Source organism: Sciurus vulgaris (assembly GCF_902686455.1).
Source record: "Sciurus vulgaris genome assembly, chromosome: 11".
NCBI classification, from domain to species: Eukaryota; Metazoa; Chordata; class Mammalia; order Rodentia; family Sciuridae; genus Sciurus; species Sciurus vulgaris.
In genome coordinates this window covers 72,870,467-72,890,237 of record NC_136472.1, presented here as the reverse complement: position 1 = coordinate 72,890,237, position 19,771 = coordinate 72,870,467, and the positions used below count along the sequence as shown (strand labels likewise).

At 51.3% G+C, this 19,771-nt stretch overlaps 1 protein-coding gene across 4 annotated transcripts in view; it reads left to right on the top strand.

The window, feature by feature from the left end:
- The window catches only part of ARRB1 (arrestin beta 1), a 79,427-nt gene that overhangs the window by 22,746 nt on the left and 36,910 nt on the right, over positions 1 to 19,771 (top strand). The window contains exon 1 of one of the 4 annotated variants that reach the window (XM_079104453.1): positions 15,189 to 16,979. The exons of the other annotated variants lie outside the window; for them this stretch is intronic. Within the exon in view, the coding sequence (XP_078960579.1) occupies positions 16,975 to 16,979 (5 nt within the window). The 5' untranslated portion in view covers positions 15,189 to 16,974. Of the gene's footprint in view, positions 1 to 15,188; positions 16,980 to 19,771 lie in introns of those variants that run through there. 4 annotated transcript variants of the gene reach the window in all.

Genomic DNA, 19,771 nt, shown 5'->3' with positions numbered 1-19,771 from the left:
ACACAGCTGCAGGCGTGACTCAGTGCCGCTTGCAGGAGCTCCTACATCCTGGTAGACGAGTCAGCCCGGCCACACTCGCCCCCTCACCACACCTGTGACTTCAGCTGTTAATGAAAATGTCCGTCATTCCCACCTTCCAGAGCTGTGGGGCCGGCCTCCCCAGGTGCACAGGCTCCTTTATGGCCTTTGATGTACTGGGCTTGGGCTGGTTCCCTAGGCTTGAGGAGACCTGACACAGAGTCCTGGGCCCTGTTTTTTCTTCCTGTCACAGGGGAGGACAGGCTGGCTGAGCTGGGAGTTCCTTCTCAGCGTTTACTGATCCCAGGCCTTGGTAGCGGCACGGGCCTGCCTTGGGCCTTTGCTGTGGGTGTGTGGGTAGACGGGATCAGACCATGGAGCCCTGGCGCTTGAGGTCCAGAAGGGCTCTTGGAGGTCCCTAGAGGCAGAGACGTGCCCGAGGGTGCTCTGGGAGATAACAACAAGACTGGTGGGGAATGCGCTTTGGTGGCCTTGGTCCATAGCTGTCCTCAGCATGGGCTGTGGGGTTCACTAGCCTATTTGGGGGCTGGGTCTGTGCTTTCATGCTGGTTGAGATTTAATTTGTGAGACGTGTTCTGCCCTTTGGGGACTGGCATTCCAGGCAGCCAGGATAGGAATTATGGTGTGTGTACTGGGTGGGTGGGGGGGCAGTCCTGCCTGAGCCTTTGAGGACTGAGCTTCTATCTTCATTGGGAAAGGCCATCCCTTGTTGTCCCCACACCACAAACTCCCCTCCTGCAGTCATTTAGTCTCAGAGTGTGACCTCAGCTCTCCTGGATAAAAAAAAAATCTGTGTCTGGCTGCTGCCCCTCCCCCTCTGCCAACACGTTTATGGTTGTGTGTTTGTACCTGGCCCACAGCGGTCCTCAGTCATCACCCCAGCACCATCATGACCCCCCCATCGTGACACCCATCACACACAGTCACCTCTGGCCACGAGTTCCCCCCTGTTCACTTCCAGCAAAGGCTTCCTCCAATCTTGTGCTAACACCCCCCACCCAGCACTGCCAAGTCTCTCCTCCGCATCTCCCCTTCCTCCCTCGCCCACCTCACTCTCCAAGCACCTGCTGCCTCGTGTCCCCATGCTGGTCCCAGAGACTGTCCTTGGCAGGGGGATACAGAAGAGTCATCCCAGGGGGGAGCTTGCTCTCTCTGCTCCTAAAAACAGCTACATCGTGAGAGAGAACACAGCAATTGAAATCTTCCAGAGCTCCTCCTCTGTGGTCTCAGGAGGGGACCAAATGGGCAAAGGTGCTGCAGAAAGGGAAGGGTCCCGAGGAGGCAGGTGGCCAGAGTCGCACTGGGTGAAGCCCTCTGAGCCCTCTGGCTTCTCAGGTCCTCTCTTCTCCCCATCCTCTGCCTTTCCTTCCCTCACCCAGACCCCAGGCCTCGAGGGCTCAGTCCCACAGTCAGGGAGGGCTTCTGTGGGTCGGATGTTCATTTATTTATCCCTTTGTTCACTCTTGGGCCTGGCTCCTCGGTGCCAGGTCCTGTTCTGAGCTCGGGACACACAGTGAGGCCAGACCTCCTTTCCACCTGGGGGCTGATAAGGGAAGCTGCTGTGGACTTAGGACACAAGACAGTCGAAGGACCATTCATTCAGTCCCTCAGCAAATGCTCACTGAGCGCCTTCTGCGTGCTGGACCCTGATCAGGCATTGGGGCTCCAGGCCAGCAGTGAGTAAAGCAGTGGGCCCTTCTCCTGGAGCTAGTGTCTGGTCTCCTGCGGGTGGACACAACCCCAGTGCTGAAGGCGTGTGGCGAAGAACTCACATGGATCTTTCAGTAGTTACTTAACCATAGCAGCAACAGAAACCTTTCCCAGTTGGACAGAGGAGAGGGTAGCAATCATCCACAATCTCATCATTTAGAAAGAACATTTAAAACAATTTGTAGTGTTTGTTCTTGCTGTGTGTGTGTTTGTGTGTATGCACCTGAGTTTCAAGCACAATTGTGTGCGTGTGTGTTTTGCAGTGCTGAGGAATGAAGCCAGGGGTGCTCTACCATGAGTTACAACCCCAGCCCTTTTTATTTTTTATTTCAAGACAGGGTCTTGCTAAGTTGCTGGATGCTGGCCTCAAACTTGCAATCCTCCTGCCTCCGCCCCACAAGTCCCTGGGATTGTAAGAAGCAAACCACAGCACCCAGCTCCAGCCCCGTTTGCCCTGCTCAACTCTTTATAAGATTTTTTTAATATATATTTTTTAGTTCTTGATAGACCGTTATTTATTTATTTATTTGTATGTGGTGCTGAGGATCCAACCCCGTGCCTCACACATGCTAGGCAAGCGCTCTACCACTGAGCCCCAGCCTCAGCCCCCTCTTTATAAGATTTCAAATGCTGCTTTTCTTCTTCAGCATTTCTCATACCATTGACTCATAGCATCTATGCACACCACCTGCCCTAACACGTATGTATGTATGTGTGTGTGTGTATATATTTTTAATCTTTATTTTTTGCAGTACTGGGGATTGAACCCAGGGCCTCATGCATTCTAGGCAAGCACTCTGCCACTGAGCTGCATCCCCAGCCCAGCAACCATATTCATTAATGCCTGCCTGTGGATGTTCCAGTGTCTTGTATCCTCCCCTTATTTAGCTTACATTATTTCCAGGTTCTTGTTACTGTACCTGATGCTGAAGTGATTCATCTTGCAGCTATTAAATTACTTCCTTAAGGTAGGACCCTGGAAGCAACAGGGGCCCTGGGCATGGCTTTTGCTCCCTGTTCAGTCCTCACTGCCCATCTTTCCGCTTCTTTCCTGCTCAGCAGCCTCCCCTTCTTACCTCTGGGAGGAGAGGAAGTGTCGTGTAAGTTGTTCTTTATCTTTTGCTATATAACCAATCACGCCAAAACTTAGTAGCTCAAAATGACAGCTTTCATTTCATTATTTATCACAGTTTCTGAGGGTCAGGAATTTGGAAAGAGCTCAGATGGGCCGTTCTGGCTCAGATCTCTCCTGTGGTTTCATATGGTACAGATATTAGAGCAACTAGGTGCTTGGAATACCTGTTGATGATATTTCTGGAATCAACCCCCACACACCCGCACCATTGCTACCTCCCTAATCTGGACCATCTTTATCTATCACCTAGATGAATAATATTGGCTTAAACATACATCACTCCCTGTTGGCTTGATATTGTTCCAATTTCTTTACATACATGAAGTGTCATCTAATCCTCATAATAATCCAAGGAGGTAGGTTCTGTTGTGATATTAATTTTACAGAAGAGAAAACTGAAGTCCTGAGAGGTTCCATAGCTAATAAGTGGCAGATCAGGATCTAAACCCAGAACAACCTTGTTGAACCTGTTCCCTTTCCTACCTGGGTCTCCCATTTCCACTCGTCTCTCTGCCCTTCCATTCTCCATCCAGTGGCCAGAGTAAGCATGTTAAGGCAGGGCCGCATTGTGTCAATTTCAGGTTGAATCCTTGCCCATGTTGTATCAGGGTGACAAGTAAAATCCAGATGTCTGGCCAGGCCTCCTGGCCAGGCCCCCGTGGCCTATTGGCCTCACCTCATTTCTCTCACACCTTCAGGGAGTCCCAGCTTTTCCCCCAGAGTCTCCCACCGCAGGTTCTGCTTTGGTTTCCATGAAGCATCCCCAGCCCTGGCCCCTTTCAGAGTTATTGCTGCTTCTTCAACTCCTAGTTCAAATGTCCCTCCCTTGAGAAAGCCTTTCCTTCATCCTCAGCCACCATGCTGGGCTCTGGGATCCCTTTGCTTACTTCCCTAGGAGTCACTGTGTGCTTCTGTTTGCTGGATGTCAGTCTTTCAGGGCTGCTGTTTTGCACACTTGCAGGAGATGCACTGTGGCCTGTTTCCATTGTGGTCTGCACAGTGGCACCCCCTGGAGTTGTGCAATGCAGAGTCCTGCTGTCTTCCCAGCAGAAGGGACGCTTCACCTAGGCAGGTCCATCGCAGGAATCTGCCCTGGCCTGCATAGGTCTGGCAGCCAACAGTGTCTGATGCATCGATAAGTATTTGTTGGATATTATTGATAATGGAAGAGCTAACATGCATTACTAGGTGACGGACACTACACTCAACCCTGAGAGCTGCCATCCCCATTTGACTCTTGAGGACTCAGGTTGAGTGACAGGAAGGAAGTCCATTGATGGACGCCCTCTAGTGAGTGGAGATTTGAACCAGGGCAAACTGGTTCCCTAAGATAAGAAAGTGAAAGAAAGACTGCTAAATTCCAGCAGCTCTGAGCAACCGGGGTGAGGATTGTGAAGAACAGGACAGATGAAAGTCATCCCAATGTCTCACTTCTGCCACTGGGAGGCCTGTCATTTACCTTGTGCCTCCCCTGCCAGGAGTGGAGGTAGGAAATCCTCCAGGATACTAGCAAGGGAACCTGGAGAATCAGACAGGTCAAGGACCTCTGGGAACAGACTGAGGTCCTGGGAAGCCTCTCAGGCCCCAGTGCTGAGTGTGCGCATGCGCATACAAGCACGAGCATCCAGATGGTGGTGGGGTGGGGGCAAAGATGATGCTGCCCGCCTTTTGCTCAGTCCCACATCTCCTCCTGTCTTCTTGGCCTCATCCGCTGTCCTACCAGGGAAAGGCCTTCATGCCCATTTTGTGATGGACCCAGGGTGCAAGCCAGTTCTTGCTTGTCTGGGAGTCCACAGTGCCTCTGTGCCAGCGCTCCCTGCTTTGGGCTTCTTGGATTCCCAGAAGACTCTGAACTTTCCAAAGTTTAGGCCTCAACTCCCCCATCAGACCAATTTTGCTCCACAATATTTTTTGAGTTTGTGCTAATCCTTGTGTTGGAGCCCTGCCCAGAGGTTGGGTAGGGGGTTTAGGAAGTGTTGGGGGCCTGAGGGGGGCTTGAAGAGGAGTAGGAGTTACCAGGTGGAGCCCTCCTCCTTCCCCAGGGAGCCTTCGGCCCCTGGGGTACAGAGCTGGACAGGTTCCAATGACTACAGCCTCCCAAACCTTCCCATCTCTGGCAGGGCTACCCAGCTCTGAAGCTTCCAGAGGCTCCAGCCCCAGGGCCACCATCCAGCCCCTGCCCCTGGGGCCCTGACTTCTTTCCCTCCGTCCTTCCTCACAGGTCTCAGTCTGCTGGGGATTCTGTTTTGGTTGGAAGGAGGTGGCGGAGGAGTTTGCGTGTCTGGCTCTTTCCTCCTCTCCTGTTCCTCCTCCCCTCCTCCCACTTGCCGCTCAAGATGTTTCCTCTGCCAGCCTGGCCTTACTCCAGCCCCGGCCCGCCTTGGGCAGCAGCAGCTATCCTCTCTCTCGCCTGGGGCTTCTGTGGGCTGTGGCTTTCCAGAGCCGTCCTGGATGCCTTTGGCCCCAGTGGAGGGGTCTGTGGGGCAAATCCTCAGGGTGAGGGTGGATCGTCTCCTTTCTCTCGCCCCTGTGTAAAACCACATCTCCTCGGAGAGGAGGCTGCATGCCCACTCAGGGCTGCCTCCTGCTCTGGGTGGACTCTGGTTCATCCTTTCCCCCTTGGGGCCTCTCTTTCCTGGGGAGTGCACAGCCCAGGGCACATAGCAGGCTTTGTGTTCATTTGGTAGTTTGGGGCTGCTGTGCCAAGCATCTTCACTTTGGCTCAGGTCAATGGGAGGCCTTTCCCCAGCCTCAGTGGTGGCCTGCAATGTAGAATTTGAGTACAAATTCCCAACTGAGGTCCCATCACCCCTGAGGACACTCACAGCCCCCTCTCTGAGTGCCCCTCCTGGCCGAGGTTCACAAGGATGAAGCAGACCTACACCCTGGCTGACAGAGCCTAGGCCCAGCCTCGTATCCTCAGAAGTTTGCACTGTGCCCAGCGCCAGAACAGATGCACTGTAAATATTGGTGGGCTGAAGGGCTGGAGGAGCAGCCAGGGAAGCAGAGTGGCCTGATGGAGAAGTGAGGGTAGAGAAGGTCCTGAGGGAGCCCTTGCCAGAGGAGGTAGAGCTGAACAGGGTGTTGAAGGATGAGCAAGAGTTAGACAGTCTGAGTGTGGAGGGCATTCCATATAGGCAGAGTAGCCTGTGCAAACTCTGAAGCAGCATGATGCGACCAGTGCTGAGGGTATGTGTGAGGAAGTGGCCAAAGAGGAGTCTGGCAAGAAGGGCCTAGGTGTGGGAGGAAACTCCAGTCTGGGGTGGGCACCAACCTATTGGAACGATGCCACTGATTAGCCCCCTGGCTGGTCCTAGGTCTCTGTGCTGAGTCCTGGACTTGGAGAGCAGTCAGGCAGTAGAGGGGATGATCCTGTAGCTTGCTGGGGTCAGGGATGTGCAGAGACTTCCTGAGGCTTTGGTTCTACTCTCCTGGGTGAACAGGTTTGGAATTAGGACCTGTTAGGGACAGCTGTGGTTGAAAAAGGCTTGTGCCAACATGTGAGGTAGAACCAGGTTCAGTTCTGGTCTCCGTACTCATCTGGCTGTGACTGAGCAGATTATTGACTTCTTTGTGCCATCGTTGCCTCTGCAACAAGGACAATAGAACTTCCCGGGCCAGAGTGTTGGAAAAACTAAACAAGATAACTTGTGTAAAGCTTTCCTTTTTCCTCTCCCTTTCTCTCTACTCTCCTTCGTCTCTCTACTCTCCTTTCTTCTCGACACTCCTGGCTCTTTGGGCGGAGGCCTAGGTACAATTTGAAGGACGCTGGGCGTTCTCAGGCCTTACGATCTAGCTCTCAGTGTCTCTGGGCCACACCATCAGTGTCTCCTTTAGAAATTCAGCATCAAAAAGTGCAAATTCCCAGGCCCTTGCACACCTCCTAAGTAGGAGCTCTGTGGTGGGGCCGAGCAAGCTGAGCTTTAACAGCCTTCCAGGTGATTCCCGTCCCTGCCCACGTGTGAGACCCACTGCCTTCGGAGACCTATGCCCTTGAGCATCTCAGTGGGAGGAGCCTGGCATTGGCGGGGAGTCAGACACGAGGGCACCCAGGGAGGGGGCTGGCCTCGTGGGAGGGAGCAAGACCTGTGCATTTGCACAGGGTCCACACTCAGCAGGCCCCTTGGTTGCTTTAATGTTCTGCTGTGTCTGTCTTGACATCTGCATAAGGAGCCCTGCATTTTCATTTTGCACTGAACCCATAAGTTGGTAACTGGTCCTGGGTGCTGGACCCAGCTGGGTTCCCCATTAGTTGGGGTAATCTCGGGGAAGTCACTTTCCCTCTCTGAGTCTTCCTGTCTTTCTCTGTACAGGGGTGCCATTATCCCCACTCCTGGTGTAATCGTGAGGATTAAGTGTGATGCCTGGTATAGATCTCAGCACGGGGCCTGGAACAGGCCACCATGGAGTGACACCCTGTACCATCCATACCATGACCGCCACACAGACACTGTCCTTGGCTTCATGGGGCTCATGGTCTGCAGCAGGGAAACAGCCAGAATGCAAGCAGTGTGAGAGGTGCTCCAAGGGAGAAGTGCAGGGGCAGCAGAGGCCTAATGGGACCTCGCTGGGGGTCACTGAGGCTTCCTGAGAAAGTGCCAGGTAAGCAAAACTCCAAAAGATGCAGTGGATACAGACTGGGCAGAGGCAACAGCATCATGATGGTCATCAAGTTATTTCTTATTTTTTTGGTACCAGGGATTGAACCCAGGGGTACTCAGCCGCTGAGCCACATCACCAGCCCTTTTTAAAATATTTTATTTAGAAACAGGGTCTCGCTGAGTTGTTCAGGGCCTTGCTAAATTGCTGAGGCTGGCTTTGAACTCTAATCCTCCTGCCTCAGCCTCCCAAGCTGCTGGGATTACAGGCGTGCGCCACCACACCCAGTCATTAAGTTATTAATAATAAGCCTTTGGGGAAGCTGAGGTGAGGTGAGGGACAGGGAGGGTGGAGATGGGCCATCGGTGCTGAAGGTGGGTCAGAGGCTGCCTCAAGGCCTCATCCCCCAGGTCTGGCCTCCTTTCCTTTCAAAAAGCTTTAGACTGCATCATGTTAGAAAGGGAGCAGGCCGCTTACCCAGAGCTCCTGGAGCAGCCAGGAGAATAGCTTGGCCAGCTGGTGCCCCATGCAAGTTGTCTAGCTTCTGGAAACCTTGACTTACCTTCCTTTTCCCTTCCTTCCTACCTTCTTCCCCAACCCCCTCAGTCCTGGGGATGCTCAGTACAGCACTCTGCCACTGAGCCACATACCTAGACCTTGTGAAATTTTTTACTTTGAGATAAAGTCTCACTAAGTTGCTGACACTGGACTTAAGCTGGCTGTCCTTTTACCTCAGTCTCTGAATCACTGAGATTATAGGCCATACTGACCTTTGGCTTTTTCTTAAGTGAAATGGAATTTTTCGCCCCCTGTCATTGGGCTATTGTGAGGTTCAAGCGAGATATTGCATGAAACTCAGTACAGCATCCCCGCCCAAAAGAGGTGCTCAGTGAATAGTCCATTTCTCTTGCCCCTGTTTCAGTTTGATGTGAGGAGTCCCATTTTGGATTAGGAGTTTCTCTACCACAGGCTTGCCCTCTCAGACCAGTGCTGAACCCCTCCCTTGTTTAATTGTCAGGAAGATGGTTGATAGTACCTCTCCTAGAGGTGGCCACATCAGAGCAAGAACTTGGGGGCCCAAAAGACTCTTCTCTGGGAGACCCCTGCCGAGGAGGAGGTCCAGCCTGGGAGCAAATTAAAGCCACTGGGTTATATCATCGAGCTGGGGTGTTGTCAGGCATGGTGGTACACACATGTAATCCTGGCTACTCAGGAGGCTGAAGCAGGAGGATTGCAATTTCAAGGCCAGCCTGGGCAATTTAGAAAGACCGTCTCAGAATACAAATAAAGGGGCTGGGAGTATAACTCAGTGGCAGAATGCTCCTGGGTTCAAGCCCCACTACCAGAAAAAGAAAAGAAAAAAGAGAGGTGGGTGTTATATTTTTCTCTGACTGGATTTTGAGACTCTCTTTGGAGATTAACTATGAACTCTAGCCCTGTCCTGCAGGGCTTCAGAGGAGGTAGACCTGGTTACAATGTGCTTGTCATGCATGCAATACTTTTTTTTAAGTACCAGGAATTGAACCTAGGAACACTTAATCACTGAGCTACATCCATCCCCAACACCCCCCCCCCTTTTTTTTTAGTCATAGATGAACACAATACCTTTATTTTATTTATTTTCATGTGGTGCTAAGGATCGAACCCAGAGCCTCACATGTGCCAGGCAAGCACTCCACCACTGAGCCACATCCCCAGTGCTTTTTTATATTTATTTGGAGACAGGGTCTCTCTAAGTTGCTTAGGGCCCAGATAAATTGCTGAGGCTGGCTTGCGATCCTCCTGCCTCAACCTCCCGAGTCACTAGAATTTCAAGTGTGTGCCGCCACGCCCTGCTGTGACACTTTTCTTTTTCTTCTTTTCTTTTCTTTGATATGGGTTCTTGCTAAGTTGCCTAGGCTAGTTTTGAACTTGCTATGTTCCTGCCTCAGCCTCCCAAGAAACCAGGATCACAGGCAAGTTCCACCATGCCTGGCTGGGATTCCTCTTTATTCTGGCATGTGACTTAATGCCTAAGCATCTGACTCATGACCAGGTGTCCATCTCACAGCAAGCTTGTTTAGACTGGCAGGCACTCTTACGGCTCTTGTTGGACCTGTGTCCAGTTGAGCCCTGGCAGGGAGGAGCTTTCGCTTTAGGTGTGTCGGTCAGGTGAGACACAGAGGAGGCGGTGCAAGGAACACGTGAAGCAAGAGAGCATTCTATTACTCACAGATCCCAGAGAGAAGGCTGCAGGGCCAAGGGGGAGCCAGCTGGGATGTGCTCACTCCACCAGCAGGTGGGGAGTAAGAGACTGAACAAGGGATGAAAACCTATATTGGGGTCTAGGGTGTTGCCCAACAGGTGTCCTGAAGGGAAGGTTGCTTTTTTTTTTTTTTTAAGTTGGGGGAGTATCCCAGGGATTGAACCCAGGGACACTTAACCACTGAGCCACATCACCAGTCTTTTTTATTTTTTATTTTAAGAGTGGGTCTTGCAAAATTGTTTAGGGCCTCTAAGTTGCTGAGGTTGGCCTCAGACTTGCTGTCCTCCTGCTTCAGCCTCCTGGGCTGCTGGGATCACAGATGTACACTACTGTGCCAGGCTCCTGAGGGGAGCCCCAAGTGGTGAGTTTAGAGCAAGCAAGCACACATTCCGCAGAGACCTGCTTTGGCCAAGAGTCACTGCAGCATATCTGCATAGTCCACACAGGGCGTGGGGTCCAGGGTTGAGGCAAGTAGGTTGTACCCAGCTGGCCCATGGGGAGTGGGCACCAGGAGGTGGTTTTGTAAGGCGGATACCAGGATTGTCATATTGAAGACTGGGACGGGGCAGAGAACTGCAGATATGTCAAGGGCGACTAAACCCTGCTTCTGGCTTGAGAAACTCTGATTTATGTTCACAGTGGATGATGAAGTAACATAAAACTCTAAGACTTCACTGCTGGGAGTGAGCCCCCCAATCCAGCAATGGGTGCTGGTGGAAATGGCATTAACTGGGAGGCAGGCGTGATTCTAGGCCCGGCTCTGTCAGTGACGAGTGGCTTTGTTTTATCATGGGCTTCGCTGCGCATCAGGCTCTGACTGCATTAAAGCAAAAAGGTGTGTTACGTTTCCCATTTAGAAATGAAGAACAGAGAGACTTGATCCTTGCCCGAAGTTGCCCAGTTAGTGAGCTGCAGACTCCAAAGCCTTTACCACCCCCTGAACTGACTTCCACAGTGACACACTGTGGGGCCAAGGGCAAGTCTTACCCTTCTGGAGGCTTCTGTGTTGCCATGCACAGCCTGGGGTGGGGGTCGGGGGGCTCCTCAGCTCCAGTATCCTGGAATCTGTGTTTCTGAAAGGGCCTGTCCTCTGAGACCTGGGTCCCCACACCTGCCCCACCTGCTGTTGACTTTACTGTGTAGGAAATAACCAGCTTACTTGGACCCTCTTACCCTAGCATCCCAGGCTTCCTGCCATCTAGGGCTGATCCCTAGGCCCTAAACCCGTCCTTTCTGTGGGAAGCAGGGGTGGCCAGGACCTGTGGTTTTTATACTCCGAGACCGACCTGTGGGAGACCCCACAGTGGGAAGGAGTTTGGTGGCACCCTGTAGCTGCCCTAAGTCAATGGGCCAGAGGGTATATGGAAGCGAGGAGCATGTTGGGAAGGGAGGTCTTGAGGAGTGGGCAGGGGCCAGACTATGAAGAGCTTGTGGGAAGTGGCTAAAAGCTCTTATTCAGAGGAGGAACTTGATCAGGTTCGCATTTAGAATGATTGAGAAAATACCTGTGACAGTAAAGGCAGCCTTAGCATTCAGTAGCCCTTAGTCCAGATTCTGAGGCCTGTTAACCAAGAGAACTTAGGCCAATCACAAGCTCCTGGGACTCATTTTCCTTACCAGTAATGCAACAGGAAAATGAGTTTCCCTTCCACTTTATCAAGATCAAAGTGAGGTGCTGAGAGATTTCATCTCATCTCAGTTAACCTTGGATACGTGCAGTTATCCATGTCCATCTGCTTAGCCAGGACCCGCCTCTGTGTGACGGTCAGGACATGGCAGCGCTCAGGGCTCTGTCATAACAACCATCCCCTCATTGGCACAAAGATTTACTTCCTCAGTTCCCTGCCGTACTTCAACCTTGGCCCTGAGTAGCACATCCCACCTCCTCCTCAGACTCTTCCATGCCATCAAAGCCCTCGCCGGGGCCTTGCAGCCTTAGAGGTTCCCAGTGCATTAGTATAGTGCGGAGGGGAGTGTACCTGAGGAAATCACGTCCCTACTCTGAGCTTCAGTTTTTGCATCTGTGAAATGCAGATGCAAAAACTGAATGAAATGCCTACTATATTAGTTCCCTAATGTTCCTGTGACTAAGTGCCATCAATATAGTAGCTGGAAACAACACAATTATATTCTCTTGTGTTCTGGAGGTCAGAAGTCCTAGAATGGGCCAGGAGGCCTGTGCTTCTTCTGGATTCTTGCCAGGGAGAATCCCTTCCCTTGCCTTTGCTGACCTCAGGATGCCACCTGTACCCAGTGACTCCTGGCTCCGTCTTCCAACTTCAAAGCCAGAGCATCACATCTTCCAATCTCTCTGAGTGCATCTGTCATCATGTCTTTTCTCTCTTGGACCCTCCTGTTTCCCTCTAATCAGGACCCTTGTGATTCCATCAGGCCCACCCAGATCATGCAGAATTCTCCCTGGGTGCCTCAAGATCTTTAACTCAGCCACTTCTGCAGAGTCCCCTCTACCATATGAGGTAACAGAGTTGTGGTCTTAGCCTGGATCAGGTTGTGGGCATCTCAGGCCCATTATTCAGCCTTTCAAGTCTGCTGTGAGGAAATAGACTTGTCAAAGCTTTGCATGGTGCTGGGGAGTCAGTCCCCGGTGTGCCTGCCTGCCTTCCTCTGTGTGGCCTGTCTCCCCACCTGTAAGATGATCCTTGCCCACTGCAGTAGTCGGAACCCACCTTTTTCAGAGGTGCAGTACAGACAGGTGGACTGTGCTCCCGGCATGCTGGGGCTCAGAGGAAGCACAGGATGAGCCAGCCCCAGGACACCCACTCTCCTCCTCCCTGGGGCAGGTCTCCTCTCAGTTCCTGGCCCAAGCATTTCCCATCATTCCAGGGATGGCTGATGGGAAAGACTGAGCTCACTGCTCCCAGGGGAGGGCCAGGGTGGAGGAAGGAGAGTCTGGCGCAGCTGCAGCTTGAAGAGAAGGGGAGAGGAGACTCAGAGCAGGAAGGTCCAGGTTGTCAGCGCTCGGAGGAGTGGGAATGGTGTGCTCTTCTTCAGCTCCTCGGCCTCCACAGTGCTCTTCTGCTCCGCTGCTGGCTTCTCTGTCACTGCTGGTCCGGACAGGTCCTGTTTCTATGTTGGAAATACTGTTCTGTGTCAGGGTCCAGCAGGGGCCAGAATGAGGAACTGTGGGGACAGGCTCCCCCTGCATGCTGTGAGCATCCGTATGTTGCTTTAATGCTCTGTGACATCCTTTTGGTGAACTCTGCCATCCTTCAAATCCCAACTGAGGTTCTGCCGACTTTCTGTAACTTTCTCAGCTGCCGCTTGTCCATCCCCAGAAGATTGGAGTGGTTCCCTTCCCGAAGCCACTGTGGCCCTCTTGACAGCCCTCTCCCTGGTGCCTTTGGTAGGCTAGTTACTGTTTGCACATGTGTGTTTATAACGGACCCCTCTGCTTCCCAAGGCCACTGTGGTTGAGGAGTAACAGGCAGCATGGCACGATGACCCCAGCTGGTCTACAAGGTCACCACATGGCGGTTCAGCCCTGAGCCGCCAGCAGTCCTCCGTGACTAATTCACAAGAGACCAAGCTGAGCAAGAGACCAAATCATTTAGGCCCTTCACTTGCGGTGATGCAAATGTTCATGCTCACTACCCAGGACCTCCTACGGATAATCAGGACACCAAGAGGGCCTGTTAGTCATGAGGTTTCCTGATGAGGGTGAAATCTGAGCCATGGAGAGTTGAAGGAGAGTCTGTCTAGGCCTTGAGAAGCTCATCTGCCATACTCCAAGCTCGCAGGAAGACAACAGGGCCCACAGAGACCACAGGGTGAGTGCTGGGAGGCAGTGTGGCATGGGGTATAGGCTCCTCCACTTCCTGGTCGAGCGTACTTACCCACCTGCCCTGGGCGATTACTTACCCACACCTCCGACCCTGCCGCCTCCAAAGGCCCTTGCAGCCTTGCTTGCCTTGTGCCTTGGTATTTCTGGTGGTTCTTTGTGTACTAAGCCTCCCACATATTGAACTTGGATTATGTGCCAGGGATATACACAGGTCAGCTCATTGACTACCCTCGACACCCTGGAGGCAGGCCATGTCATTCCACAGTCCAGGTAAGGACAGGTGAGGCGAGGTGCCATGTGAAACAAACAGAACCATTAAGTGCTGTGCTAGAGATCTTGACCCTGTTCCCAGTTGCTCTTCTCCACATCCTTTTCCATGTGTGCATCCTTTTCCCTGGGGTTTGGGATCAGATGACCTGAGTCTTCAGGCCGGGGCAGCAGAGCTGGTTCTGGGGTTGTCATTCCAGACAGGTTGGCTGTTAAGAAGGGGTCTGCCTGTTCCAATTGGCAGGCTTCTCACAACCTCTGCTGGGGCAATAGAAGGAGCAGGTGCCAGGTTTGCAGCTGGGCATGGGAGTGTCTGTTACCAAGTCCAGGGTGTGGCTTGGAGATGCCCCAGAATGCTCCTTCCCTGCAACCCACCTCATGAGGCACAGCTGCTCTTGGCCAGCTTCTCTGCTCCCCCATCACCTGCAGACCTGTGTAAATTTTTGGAAGTTTTGAAAATGCATTTCTTAAAAAAAAATTCCATAATTCATCCTTGTCGTACTAATAGGACTTTCTCTCTGTCCAGTACTCCTGGAGCAGATGGGCCAGTGTCACCTCCTAGGAGTAGTATTACCTTCTAACCTAGACCACAGTGTGCCCAATCACAAGTGTGTTTTGTTTGGAACACACTTAGGATAAATTTCAAAGTATCTAATAGGGATCCAACCCAGGCCCTTGAGTATGCTAGGCAAGCGTTCTACCACTGAGCTGTATCCTAGCCATTTTTCTTCTTAATGTATCAAGCAGTTGGTTTGAACTACTTACATTTTTTTATTTCCTGCCCTGTGACCTTGGGCAAATTATTTAACCTATCTGTGTCCATTTCCAGTTGGGGATAATAAGAGTATATCGAGTGGGCATATGTTGAATGGACTTAATAAGATTACTTTATAGGATTCTTGTGAGTATTAAGTGGGTTAATATAATGTTTAGAATGATGTCTGGCTTGTATTAAACACTTAAATATCACCACTAGTAATAATAACAATAATAATTTCTTCATCTTTTTTTTTTCTTTTTATTTTTTTTACCCTTCCCAGTACTAGGGATTAAACTGGGGTGCTGCTGTACCTCTGAGCCATGTGCCCAGCTCTTTTTAAATTTTTATTTTGAGTCTCACTCAGTTGTTGAGGCTGGCCTTGAACTTATGATCCTCCTGCCTCAGCCTCCCAAGTCGTGAGGATTATAAATGTGTACCACAGGGCTGAGCTAATAATAATTTCTGAATAAAAATATGCAATCAGATTTTTACTGAAGTTAATCAAGTTGGAATTCAGTACATGTGCATTCAGCTTACAATTACATTGAGCTGGCTCTGAGCTTGTTTGGACCTTAATCTTGGGATCTGATTTCATTTCTCTCTCTTTTTTTTTTTTTTTTTTTTTTTCTCTCCCCTGGCACTGGGAATTGAACCCAGGACCTTGCACATGCTAGGTAAGTGCTCTACCCCTGAACTTCATCCACAGTCCTTGTAACCAGACCTCAAATGCTAGCTCAGCAACTTTCTGGCTCAACCCAGTGGCCCGGGCTCCCCCGTCTTGGTTTTTGCTTCTTGCTCCCAGTCCCCTGGGGCTGGGTGAGGCCGAGCTCATAAAAAGTGTCAGCAAAGCACTTTGTGGATCGATGCTAACTAATAGCAGCTCCCAGGAGCTGGTATAGTAGGGAGGATGTTTGTGGAGATGCCTGGACCAATCTCAGGACAGCACCCAGGGAAGGCTAGTGCTGTCCTCAAAGCAGGATCTAGGAAGGGCCCTATTCTGCCCTCTCCCTGATGTTTCGTGCTACTATGTAACCAGGAGTGTTTGCCAACATGGTTTGGAGATGAGAAGGCTGGTATTACTGGACAAAGGGGAAGGGTTTTCCCCATAGGGACCAATCCAGGCACAGAGATCCATCCAAGTCACACGTCTGGTTGCATTGAGGCCAGACTGAATGCATGGTGTGACCTGAACATCCTTTTGTCAGGGTCCCCCAGCTGTCCCATAGCCATCTCTCTAGAAGTCATTGACCCTGATCAACATAGATGGTCTCTGACCTCTACCCAGACACGAGGCTGTCTTAAGTATGGCTTGGAAGCTTTAGTTCATTGAGGGCATGGATGGGAAGTTGGCATGGGATCCTACGCAGGGAAAAATGGGGGAAAGATCCCTCCAGCTCTGCCTTAGAGGGTAGCCCACCCGTCTGACTTAGACTGAGCTGAAGTCTGGTCTGGGAATGCTGTGGGGGCAACAGATGGTGACAATGCTGTTTATGAGCTCCTTTCTGATGGAGGAGACATGGCCCTGTCCTCCAGGAGAGAGAGGGTCATGTGTGATGGGGGAGCCTGACTCCTGTTCTCTGGGACCCCCTGTAACGTAGAGGGGACATGGTTACCTCATCCTCTGGCGGTTGCCTGAGGAGTGATGCATGACCTTTATCCTGCGGGAGTCTCTAGTCTGATGGAGGAGTCATGGTTACCTCCTTCAGAGATCCCTCTTTGAGACCTGACCTGTGTCCTCGGAAGGTCCCCTGCCTGATGGGGGAAACTCCTTTTTTGTTCTCTCACTCAAGAAACCTCATTTGATGACCTCTGCCTTTGGGACCCCTCCCCTGCCTGACTCCTGGAAAGCCCAGGTCCCACAGGCAATAGGCACAGAATGAGCTGGGCAGCTAGGGAGTTGGCTTCTCTGGGGCAGCAAGTGAGGGTGACATGGGGGGCTTCCTGGGGAGGTGCCTTAATGGCACATTCATGGACAGGAGGTACCTACTCAAGATAAAAGGCAGAGGCTTCCTGGAGCTGGTAAAGAAGCTTGAGGGGTCATTGCAGTGAGCTCAGGCCTCCACACAGAGCACACAGCTGGGGTGGGAAGGGGTTCAAGAGACCCTCACCGTGGCCTGTCTGTGCACAGGCCAAGTGCTGCCAGCCCAGAGACATCCGCCCTCCGTGGCTCGAGAAGCCCAGAGGAGGAGAGGAAACAGGACGCGTATCAGGAACGCCTTTTCCTTTTCTTTGTAACTGACCCCTCACTCAGGGCTGGGGAGAGCGATCTGCAGGGCTGGCCCTGGCCTGGCTGCTGCCGCGTGCAGTCCCCAGCTCTGGGTCTCACGGGCCACCCTGCACCTTACGGTTCACTGCCTCTGCTCTGCTCCAGGGCTGGTCTTGGAACACCGCGGAACCTCAGGGCTCTTAGCTGCAAAATGGGGTAAGACTTCCTATCTGCCTCACCAGGAAGTTGATGTTGTTTTTCTCGCTATGGAATTTGCATCATTATTTCTTGATTCCTGAGATGTGCGTTGAGACTTCCTTTGTGCTACCTCTGGGATGGGCAGGGACAGGGAGCACAGGGGAGCTCCGTGGGGAGGAAGTTGGTTGGAATTTGCCTGAGGACTTGGGGGACTTCCAAGTAGTGATATCCCATCACTTGTGGGCGTGAGGTCAGACAGGGTCTGACTGGAGATGGAGATTTGGGCTTACCCGTATCTGGTGGCAGTAGAAGTGTCTCGTGGCTGGAATGCCCAGGGTACTGCTTGCATGGGCTTGGGAAGGTGCAGAGGCCAGATTCGGCTCTGGAGCTACTGAGAGCCGGACAGGGAGCGGGGCTGGGGAAGCACTTGGCCAGCGGTTACAGAAGTACTGAAATAGGGTCACCTGACTTGGTGCTTTTCAGAGGAATGTTGAGAACGTCATCTTAGCAGAAGGTGTGGGGAAGGGTAGGCCACAGAGGATGGGGAGGAGTACTAGTGTTCAGACACCGAAGAATGCAGTCGGTGGGATTGACATTCCTTTCTATTTCTCTTATCGTTCAAGTTATTCTTCCCCTGGGTGGACGGCTACCGGGGGAGTGTATGTGTGTTTGTGTGGTGTGTGTATCACGCGAGTGTGATGTGTTTGTACGTGTGTGAGGAATATGTAGTATTTGTGGGTGTACTGTGTGGGGGTTGTATATGTGGTGTGTTTAAGTGTGTGTGTGTTTGTGTGTGTGTGTGTGGTGTGACTGTGTGATGTATGAAGCATCGAAGGTATGCATGTAGCAACTGTCTACGTTGCCTTTGTGGTGTGGCGAGTGCGGTGTGTTGGTTTTTTTGTTTTTGTTTTTGATACAGGGGATTGAACCTAGAGGTGCTTAACCACTGAGCCACATCCCCAGTCCATGTGGTATGTTTGTGATGTGCATATGTGGATGTGGACTACTATTTGGTTTGCATGGTTTGTGTGTCTGTGTGGTGGGTGTGGTGTCTGTCAGTGTGTGATATGGGGTGTGTGTGTGTGTGTGTGTGTGTGTGTGTGTGTGTGTGTGTGTGCTGGAGTCTGTGCACAGGGCCACATTCAGATCCTTGTTTCAGACTCCACAGAGCAAGCCAGTACTGAGCTGGAACTTGGGAAGGATTCCCCAGGCTGTGAACTTCCTTTTTTCCATAGGGTGACACTCAACTGTGTGCTGGTAGCAATTGGCCTTTTGGGGTGGGGGGGAAAGGAAGGTGAATGGATAGTAGCATTTGCCAGTTTCTGTGGTGTAAAAACTCCTGCCACAGACGCCTGCTCAATGTGATGTTATTGAAGATGGAGTTGAGGAAAGATGCACAGTAGACCCCATTACACAGAGTCCACCCCCTCCACAGCCATCATAGACATAGGTAACCTCAAAGAACAAATAGGAAAATTCCATAAGGTCATTAGGAAGTGATAAGCTTTGAGCATGTATTCCCTTTGTTTTTAAGTACTTTACTTAATTATGCTTATTGGGATTTCTCAGCATCAACACTGTTAACACTTGGACTAGAGATCCTTTGTTGGGGCCTGGGGACTAGTGCCCTTTGCCTTATGCAGGCAGCATCCTGGCCTGTACCTGCTAGAAACTGGGAGACTGCCCCCCAAGTCGAGACCTCTACATTGTCTCCAGAAATTGCAAAATATCCCCTTGGGTGCAAACTCAAACTCCACGCCCCCCCCCCCCCAAGAGAACCACTGATAATGACTTTGTGTAACAACTAATTCAAAAATTTCTAAAAATCTGGTGACAGTCATCTCCTTAATCTTCACAAGCCAGCTCCAAGCCACCATGGCCACCATATCTGGCATACCTCCCCCGAGTTCTTCCTCAGGAAAAGAGCCATCACTCAGGCCTTAGGCCTCAGCCCATGCAAGGGCCCTGGCCACAGAGGCTCTTGGCCTCCTGACCGACCTACAGAGCAGCTGATATGAGATGGGTCCCCAGACTGGATCCACAGTGGGAAAGAAGAATTGATTTTGAATTAGTATGTTGTTTTAATATACTATAATATGTTATTCTATACTCCTAAAAGTTTGTACATTTAAGTGGGCAAAAGTTAATCCCCCTCAAGCCACACACCCCACTGCCCCGTGCTTTTTACATTTTTGGTACCAGGGATTGAACCAAGAGTGCTTAACCACTAAACCACATCCCCAGCCCTTTTGATTTATTTATTTTTAAAATTTTGATACACGGTCTCACTAAGTTGCTTAAGGCCGTAGTCAATTGCCGAGGCTGGCTTTGAACTCGTGATCCTCCTGCCTCAGCCTCTGAGCAGCTGGGATTACAGGTGTGCACCACCGTGCCCAGAAGTCCTTTTCATTTTTTATTTTGAGACAGGGCCTCCCTAAATTGCTGAGGCTGGCTTTGAGCTTGCAGTCCTCCTGCCTCAGCTTCCCAAGCCCCTGGGATTACAGGTGTGCACCACCACACCTGGCCCAGACCCCTTTAGATAAAATCTTCCTGCTGGAAAGGTGACGGGGCTGTCAGGTGTCTGGAGCACTCGGTCTCTGCAGGTTCCTACTGAGGCTGTGCATCTGCCGCAGCTCATCCTGGTGGTCAGGCTGCTGCCTCTAATTTATTGTTTGGCCTCAGTCCTATTTTTCCCCAGCTTTGAGCTCAGGGTTTGTTTCTAGTTGGTTCATTTATTCATTCATTCAAAATATTTATTAAGCACCTACTATGTAACAAGGAAAAGGTCCGACTAAAGGAGGATGCAGTTC